This window comes from Lachnellula hyalina (assembly GCF_007821495.1).
Source record: "Lachnellula hyalina strain CBS 185.66 chromosome Unknown contig00299, whole genome shotgun sequence".
Taxonomy (NCBI): Eukaryota; Fungi; Ascomycota; class Leotiomycetes; order Helotiales; family Lachnaceae; genus Lachnellula; species Lachnellula hyalina.
Window position 1 is genome coordinate 1 of NW_022157413.1, and position 9,783 is coordinate 9,783.

The 9,783-nt window shown below is 47.7% G+C and overlaps 2 protein-coding genes across 2 annotated transcripts; one reads left to right on the plus strand and one right to left on the minus strand.

The window, feature by feature from the left end:
- Positions 1-3,832: 3,832 nt before the first annotated feature.
- LHYA1_G009183 (uncharacterized protein) lies at positions 3,833-5,259 on the plus strand (the record flags this gene model as incomplete). The annotated part of the gene is made up of 2 exons (XM_031154087.1): positions 3,833-4,083; positions 4,137-5,259. 2 exons carry the CDS (start codon positions 3,833-3,835, stop codon positions 5,257-5,259), a joined length of 1,374 nt encoding a protein of 457 aa, XP_031001054.1.
- A 1,389-nt stretch (positions 5,260-6,648) lies between these two features.
- Positions 6,649-9,783, minus strand: ral2 (the record flags this gene model as incomplete). Its single annotated transcript, XM_031154088.1, has 1 exon — positions 6,649-9,783. One exon carries the CDS (start codon positions 9,781-9,783, stop codon positions 6,649-6,651), a length of 3,135 nt encoding a protein of 1,044 aa, XP_031001052.1.

The window sequence follows — 9,783 nt, forward strand, 5'->3', positions numbered from 1 at the left end:
CAAGGGTAGTTATCCAAACGAAGCAGTGAAGGAGATGCATGAAACCTGCTTGAAGGCCGAGAACACCATCGCGTACGTCTCCCACTTTGAGGAGCTTCAAGACCTTGTGAAGCGACCTGTTAGCATCGTTGAGTCATGCGCCATGGCTGCTGTTCGTGCAAGCTTAGACATGAACGCTGGTGCTATCATCGTCCTCTCCACCAGTGGTGACAGTGCTCGTCTTCTCTCCAAGTACAGACCGGTCTGCCCTATCTTTATGGTTACCCGAAACGCCTCCGCTTCCCGATTTGCTCACTTGTATCGTGGTGTTTATCCCTTCTACTTTGCAGAGCAGAAGCCAGATTTCAACAAGGTCAACTGGCAAGAAGATGTGGACCGAAGAATCAAGTGGGGTATCTCCGAGGCTTTGAAGCTCAAGGTTTTGACGCAAGGCGAGACTGTTGTCGTTGTGCAAGGATGGAAGGGCGGTATGGGTAACACTAACACTCTCCGTGTGATAAAGGCTGAGAAGAATCTTGGATTGCTCGAGTAAGAAGCCTTCAAGATTGTCAATCAAAATCAGCCAGCGTCATTGAGCTCCCTCAGAGCAGATACAGCCGCCCGCCGACGGAATGAGATCGTTCATACCTCCAAAAATGAACTCAGGTGCAGAAGAATGGCAGGTGGACTTGTATACAGAAGTTGTCATAATGGTCTATAGAGAGCAAATATCAATCCATTTCCCCAAATCTCTAGTCTAATTTTGTCGTAGTAAAAATGTTCATATTTAAGCGAACCAGACCCCTATGCCCTCCCCCACCCCCATCGGGTATATTTCTATCGTCGTATTACATGAATCATGTAATAGCTTTCTTTAGACTTGCACCAGTTTAGATCCCGAGTACTGTAGGTCTGTTTTGTCTTATGCTGTCATAATCATGTTTTGTTTTATTCATTCTCTTTAAGGACTGGTTTGACCCCTTCCCGTCCTTACGGTCCCAGGGTTTCAAATGATATCTTACCAAACTTACCAGTCGAGAATGTAATTTTCACTAGCAGGCTCTTTAAAGGATATCCTCTTCTCTGAAAACCCGCGCTCTTCTTCAAGAACTTACACCCTTCACGGACTCTCACTAAGTTATCCAAATATCTTGCATCTGTCAATTCCATCACTTCCATACCAAGGCACCAAATACCAGGATTTTCGATATTAAGAGATCCAACAATCATCACACCTAGAAGAATTCCAAAAGCATACGGGTCTACCATTGTCAGACTGCCACCCGATCGCTTCCACAGAGACCATTTACTGATCACTTCCACAGCACAACCTATCAGGAATGTCTTCTCAAGATACCCCGGCTTCCCAGCCACAGCATGAGTCGACATACGTTGCTGCTTCAACTCTCGCCCAGGAAGAGGGGCCAGTCGATGAGAACGTAATGAGGCAAAGACTGCTGGCAATGATGCAGCACCCGGCGGTTGTGGCCCTGCTCGGACGGCTTGAGTTAGGTCCTCACCTTGCAGATGATGAAAGTCCGGTCCAGGAAGCGACCACGACAGCCTCAGACACCACGCCAGACAATAGCCCTGGCCTTCCTGCCTTCTATTTCGTACCCGAGGGAGAAGACCACGCAAATGGCGTATTCTTTGAACAGTTCGAGGACGCATATCACGAGCAAGGCTTCGAAGAGTTGGAGGAGGGCGAAATTTTCGAGATGAGGACTCGGCGAATCGTTTTCCCAGATGACGGGGCTGAAGAACGGGCAGCTAGACGACTACGTGCGGGGGGAGGACTGCGACGGAATGCTCAGCTGGAGAACAACCCGAACATCAACCACAATGCTCTATCGCCTCGGTGGTTGGTAGAGGATGTTCGGTTTGCATTGGGGGATATGACTGGCAGGTACAGAAACAGAAGAATCAATCCTCGGGTTCCTCAGGTGCCAGGAAGAAGGGCGGGGAATTTCAGATAGGTCAGTGAAGGAGGAGGGAATATAGAAGTCGTGGGGGCTTTTGGGGGTTAAGGGACAAGGGTTAAGGGCTGGGTTGTTAGATTTCATTATTGTTCCTCCTTGTTGACTAAATTAATATTAATACACCAAAAGAAAGTACAAACTACAAAAACTGAACATAAGTAAAAGCTTCACGGCAACATAGAGTGTCCCCTCGTCGCGTACTTTGATGAGGGTTGTGAAAGGTAGGTGTGAGAAGGTGGTCTGGGTGAAGGAAGAGGCGAGTAGTTGTGTTTAGTGAGTGAGTGAATGAATGAATACATGCACTTTCGACGAGCTGCGCTGCGATGTGGGTGTGGGTGTGGGTGAAGGTGCGGTAGAGTACTCGAGTACAGTACAGTACCCAAGAAAGATATTTATATTTTGTAAGTAATAAGAAGAAGAAGATCTGAATGAAAGGGGTTTCCAATTGCTTGTAAATTAACGTCAGAATGGTTCATGTAGGCGATCTGTTCCGGTTTATTCATGAATCTAATAGATTCATGAATATCTTAGTTCATTTATGAATCTAGCCAGTTCATTCATAAATCCACGCTAAGATTCACGAATGAACTGTATTTACGTATAAACTAGGATATTCATGAATCTTAAATCGTTTAAAATGAGGATATATTTTACTACTCTATATTATCGCCAGCAGTATTAGCTCTAGCTCTCTTACTCTTCCTTTGCCCTTCAACTAGACCAGTATCACTTAATCCACCCCTAATTTGCTCCTGATTTTCTACTATTGCAACTCCAGTCCTTAATCCTAAACTAGCTAAGTAGCCGCAGTTATGCTCTGAATTTGAGTGCTATAAACAATTTAGGAAGAGGAAAGAGCTTTTTTGTGTAGGCCTGCAAAGTGAACTTTTGCTTATTTTGGTTTAGTGCAGATTCACAAGTAAACTGGATTCACGTATAAACTAGTTTATTTGTGAATAACACTAATATTCACGAGTGACCTAGGGTATACGTGAATTTGTACTAAGATTCATGAATGAACTAGGTCAATCGTGAATGCGCTAAGATTCATAAATGAACTGGGATATTTATAAATCTCCTAGATTCACGAATGAACCAGGACAGATTAGACCCACGTACCCCGCAGATAGAGGGGAGGGGAGGGGAGGGGAGGGGCAAGGCAAGCAAGGGAGCAAATGCGCGGATTGGCATTTAATGTTTCTATCGTTATTATATATGACTTCTTGTCGTCCAGTAGTCTGGTGACAATTGCTATAACTGCATTCAACCCAAGCTACGTCTTGCGAATTTCCAGTTGTCGATCAATTTGATACCAGTGAGTCCCGATTCTTTAACCTAAAAAGGTCTTGCAAGTTTACTGCTATGCTTGGATCGATTGTGATAAAGGTCAACATGATATATGGGACTCCATATGTTTCCTAGTGAGGCATAGGTTATATCAAGGCACACATTGGTTGTAGCTTAGGAGGATGTAATATCTCAAGTACAAGCAAGCGCCAGACGATGAGATAGAGATAAAAATACTAAATCTCCAACTTGGGGAAGTCTCCATCCTGCTATAGATACTATATGAATAGTCGGTATTGATTTTCTGGTGTTGCGAGGTGAAAGAGAAGAAGTGAGTGATGTGGGGCAGATCAACAAATCCAGCTCCGGCCCCACGATTTTGAGATGCGCGTGCTTAACACAGACTTTCGTCACTCCCGCCCATCTCTGACGGTCCATACTGTACTCGTGCAACCAAGACCCCCTCGCATTATTATATGTAGCAGCGGAGGTATATGCAGATATCCCCACCATGCTCGCTACAAACCGAATACCTTCGAGCACCCGCCTCATAGGCTAAGCTGAGCACTACCTATTGTCTGCCCGCGATGCTCCCCCCTCCAACCTTAAGCTTCACCATTCCTTCGATCCAGGACGATACAGTTCTCCAGTGTCGAGTCTACCACCCTTCTTGCCTTGCCCCGACCTCAGTATCGCAGATCATCGATTGGAAGAAGAAGGCTGCAATCGTTGCCCATCCCTACGCACCTCTCGGGGGGTGTTACGACGACCCTGTGGTCGATGCTATCGCAGCTACTATCCTTAAGCAAGGCTGGGTTGTGGCAACGTTCAATTTCAGGTTGATATACGCCTATGCCAATTGCAGGACTTCTGCTAATATCTTGGTACCAGAGGCGCTGGATCGTCACAAGGACGAACGTCCTGGCAGTCGAAGCCGGAGCAGAATGACTATATTTCTATACTAGGATTTATCGTCTACTACTTGCATCTGCTCTCACCACCTGAGGCCCCTCCAAAGTTCACCCTCTCTGATCCTGGGCGTCACGATTTGACCCCAGTACCTTCCCAAGCCTTGCCCCCGCCAACTACGCTCCAACTAGAACAGGACAATGAGCAGGACACACGACCACGGTTACTTCTTGCAGGCTACTCCTATGGAGCACTCATCACTTGCTCTCTACCGGCCATTTTGAGCTCAATCATTGCCCCGTTCCAGGATCCGCCACCACGTTCAGCTCATGCCGAAATTCGACTTCGCGCCGAGCGTCTAGCAGGCCAACAGAACGAAATTATGCAGCAAAACCTAGTCTCGCTCTTTCAATACAATGAACACCGACGTGGGAGGAGTTTACAAGCCAATGATGTTCTACACAGCCCCAAGGTGCGAGGAGGAGTTCGAATGGGTGGGGACGAGGACCCTAGGAGAGCTAGCCATGAGTCTTACCGCCCTGGGAATTCATTCGCCATAGAAACACCAGAGCTCGTCAAGAAGAGTGTGGATAGAGTGCGCTCTATCACACGACACAAGAAGTTCTCGCCAAAGAGACATGCTAGCCAGGGATCTTTTTCCTCGTACAAAAACAAGAAGCGCGAGTCGAGTTCTACAATTGACAAGAAACACAGTGATGAAGAGGAGGAGGCGAAGAAGAAGCAAATGATACAACCAATTCCCGGTATTACCTTGAAAGTGGGATATCTGCTGGTAAGCCCTCTGCAAGGCTGGGTCAACACGTTGGCAACCATGTGGAGCGCAACATTAGCGGGAAGAGATACAATATCCGAAAACGAGATGAAACTCGCGATTGATCCAACTCTGGCTCTTTTCGGCGACGGTGATGTCTTTGTCAGTGTCAAGAGACTGCATGCTTGGGCTGAAAAGCTTGCGAGTGCTGGCAAAGGTGGCGGCAGCCAGTTTAGGTATAGAAAAGTTGCCAACGCAGGGCACTTCTGGCATGATCATGAAGCTGTGAAAGTTTTGCAAGATGAGATCAAGTTTTTTGTGTCCACGTTATGAGTTAGATATATATTACAAATTTTTAGAGCTCGCTTTGGTAGGTATCTAAGCTCAATTGTCGCTGGTGAACTATCCTAGTAAGATGTGTTTCACATGATTCGCGGGTGAACTTCAACACCAATTCTCCATCTATTTCCCTTCACCTACACCATTTTTTGTGCATTTGGGTATCTCACCAAGCTCCGCCAGTGACCCTGAAGACTCGCTCCATGCCATTTCCCTCGCCTTCTCCTTCGCCCTCACAATATCTTGCATTCTCTTAGCATCATGTTTCCTCTTCTCGCGCTCTCTGCCCTCTCTGCGTCTCCGACGAGCTTCTAACTTGTCGGTACATTTGACAATGAGATATACAAAGAATATGATTGAGATGATGACGCCGAGTCCAATGAGTACTGTCTTGAAGCTTGTCAGTAAAAAGACTCATAGAAGTGAGGACAGACTCACTATCACATCCCAATGAAGGCCATGCGTTTTGGGATAATGGTTTTGGTCGAGGCGACGGCTTAGTGGTTCTGGTTTGATGGCTTCAATGTTGTCCTTGAAAATGGAAGCCACGGCTCTTGGTGTGAGAGGAGCCATATCTGCTATTCTGGGTCTTGAGTTAGAGTTTGCAGATGTGTTTTGTGCTTGAAGGTCGTGGAGCAGATCTCGACGTAACTTTTATATCCAAGTACTAGTGCATTGCGATTCGGACTGAACTCAGTCCACTACAAAATTATCCCCTTAAAGGTCATAGTCTTCCCGCGCATATCCCGTTTTTGGTCTGCCTCCTCCCATGACTATTCCTGTACTTATAAAATATAAATATCTTTCTTAGGTACTATACTATACTCTACCGCACCTTCACTTACTCACTAAACATAACTACTTGCGCTCTTCCTTCACCTAGACTACCTTCTTACACCTACCTTTCACAACCCCTATTAGAGTCTGAAAATGCAATAAATAAACGCTTCTCGGCCGGCTCCTTCTCATTCGAATACTACTGGATGATTTTCAAGTGACCGCAAAACAGAGAAGAGATCTCGAAGCTGCGTGTTGAAGAGTATATAAACAAATCATTGTATACATATACCACTATTTGCAATTCAAACGAATCTTGGGACCATACTCGTAATAGATAGATGAGAATAAAATGCCAAATTACTATACTATTCAAAAGCTATAAAACAAATCCAAATCCTCGTTCTGGTAACTTAGCCCTACAACAGAAGCCTCTCAATAACCAACTAACTAAGCCAAATAAATGCCGTCCATAATTTCATCATCATCATCATCCCGTACGTATCATACTTTTCATCAATCGCTCATTGTTCCAAGAAATGCCGATGCCGATAAATACCCACGTCTAATAACTCCAATGCATAATGCATGCAAAAAATACATCAATCAACCAGATCCGCCCGCTCCAATGCCGAGCCCCACTCGAGGCTGCTGCGGCACGCTTCCACCTCTTTCTCGAAGCCTTCTTCCTTCCATCAATCCCCTCAAACCCCTCTTTTGAAGTCCAATTACCGCACTGACATCTCCTTTCCAAACTTCTCGAAGACCGCCATTCCCGCCACCTGCGTCAGAAGCACTCAAGCTTCCGCTGAAATCGGAACCGGAAATATCACTCGCCACGCTTGACGACGCACTTAGATTATCTTCATCGTCTGACTGCCTGCCACTTGCGACCCCTCCCACTGTGGTATTGATTCGAAGCGCTTGGCTTCTGGATGTCAGATCTCCACCAAGCGACCCGAGCTGTAAGATTGGCGGGCCATCATTCGGAGCGCCGCCTGGTATATCTGCGAAATCTGTAGATAGCCAATTCTCTCCCAGAGCCGACGTACTTGTCGATCTCCCGCCGCCAGCAGCCATCGCTGAAGCGTTGAAGACCGCGGCGGCATTTCTAGAGTCCAACACTCCATGGAGACGCTCCACTACAGCCTCGAGAAGACCATCGATCTTGTAGGGGCGGGCAAGCTGGAGAAGCGAGCAGAGAATTTGTGGTGTACACAGTGGGGATGAAGAGATTGGTAGTGAAGAAGTGTATAAAAAGTGGAGTAAGGATTGCAGAGTCAGATGAGTATGTGGTAGGTAAAGCGTTCGAGGTCGGGAGGATGGGGCGAGAGAGTTGGAGTTGGGGGGGAGAGAGAGTGTTGATGGATCGACAGACCCCGATTGAAGACCAGACGACGTTGTAGGCGACGTAGTATTGTTGAGTGTCGAGGTGGAAGACATACTCGAAGACTGTGCCCCGATACTAGGAGTGATAGTTATGCTGCTATTTCTGCTTGGATTGTTTCGAAAGACGCCTTCAGGCCGAATGGTTGTAGCATCGTTGCCGTCTTGTGTTGCAGCACCCTCACGGAGAAGCTGCACAAAGTAAGGACCCCATCTCCTAGCAACCAATCGAGAGTTTACAGGAATTCGTTCTCCTCCAACGCAAAGGATATCCATATCAGCAAGCTCCCTTAAGCTAAGTGCCGCCTGACCAAGATCTTCAGCAGCTTTTGAAAGCGTTCTTCCGCCGGCGGTCCAGCCAGCTTTCGTGCTTAGATTCAGCGACGGAGCCGTGAAGGGTGAGCTAGCAGATACGAATCCAGACATTGGCGTCGTCTTCCGTGGATTATCATAAAGTCCAAACGCTTCCAGCTCAACCATACATACATTGGAAAAATTGATTCGGCGGTGGTTGTAATCCTCAACCAAGCTGCGCTTTCGATTCCCAAGAATAACAAACGTATTCCGCCGATTCCAGAGGACACCTCTGTTCCAACTTCCTTGGCTGAAAACACTTCCGCCCGCATCAATACGGCTCCAAGTCAAGGTCCGCAAGTCTAACGCCCACAATGCATATTCTTGTTTCGATGAAGTAAGGTACGTGCCACTGACAACGAAATTTGTGTCGATGACTCCGCCATTAGGAAATCGTAGGCCAGGGGGTGAGAAGGTCCCCTGCATTGGCTTTTCCGTCAATGTTCCATCGGAGGATCGTATTTGCAACTCCAACTTGACGTCCAAGAAATTGTAGTTGGAGTATATCAGCATCGACGAACCAGGCTCCTTGGTGTCCTGACTGATCCCTCCATGTTCCGGCCTTAAAGGCGAGGTCTTCCCCAAACGAGTAGAAGCGCTGGCGGGCAGAGGAGCCACAACACTGCGATAGGCTCCGCAACTCTTTCCTAATTGCTGTGTGCTTGTCCATTTTAGGCTCCGGAGGTTGAAAACACTAATCTGCTCAATGTAATGATTTGCGCTATCCTGCCCTCCAACAACCACCATCTCCGCACCTCCGCTTCCATCAATGTTAACACCGATTGTGCCCGAATTGGGGTTTGATCCTGGAAGGTTGTGTTGGAGCGCAGACGAAGGGGCGTTGGCGGAGGAAAAGGTTGCTGAAGAGGGGAGAATTGTCGCGCAGTGCGCGTAGCGGCCTTGCGGTGTCTCCTGCGTTGGGATGAAGGACCAAGTCCTTGTAGGTGCATCATATATGTAAATATCTGACATAACAACCACTTCTGGTTGAGCGTCTTGGGGACTATGCGAAGAAACCACCGATTGGCCCTGGTTTTGGCCTTGTGTTGGAGCAGGCGACATGCCGCCATAGCACACGAGCTTCGTATCACCCAAAGGGCAAACACTGTGAAAGTACCTCGGGGGAGGTACGTCACCAGCCGCGTCAACTTTTGTCCAATGCCGCCGTATTAAATCTAGCTCATACAAGTCCGAGGTTAGAGACGGGCGTGTCCTTGATAATATTCTGCCTCCGAATACGTAAAGTTTATCTCCAAGTATCGTAGTTGTTGCCCCCACAAGAGGGTGAGGTTCTCTTCCAGTTGTCCGGTGTACATTGCACATCAGACCAGATAGATGTGTAGATGAAGAAGACCCTGGTGTTCCCATTGTTGCACCTCCTACAGTCCGTGATGGCTGTGCTGGGGATGGTCCTGCAGATGGCGGTCCATTACTTCTCGGTGTCATAATGTCCCTTGGGTCATCCTCTCCCTCCTGTCTGCCAGAGCCTGCAATATTAGTCTGGCTACTACTCATGTTGGACCCAGACTTGAAATTATTGGCGTACATGGGTGGTCCTGAAGTCGATGAGTCCATGGTGCTGGTGCGGCTACCACTCGCGGCTGATCGAGACATCGAGGCAAATATTTGGGGGGTGTCTGGAGGGGAGAATGGGTTCACTATGTGCTGTTCAAGAGGAGGGGGTGCTGGTAAGGGCTTTTCGCGGTTGATGATGCTTGTGTTACGTTCATGCTTCTGTTTGAGGGTTTCTGGAGACCTTTCAAAACCACCGAAGGCTGAATCTGGAGACGCCGCTGTTGATGCTTCGCCAGCCTGGATATTCGAGGGTCTGCGTCCGCCAGATACTGATCCCCACTTCCTGATCCCCCTCCGTACGCCTGCGAGGAAGTCGCCTCTGTCGGGAGAGTGACGAAAGTCGTCTTCAGCCGCCGAGGAGTCTGAGGAGTTGAAAAATTTGGACTCGAATGAGCCTTCTGGCCGCAGTGTCAGTTTGTCTGCCAT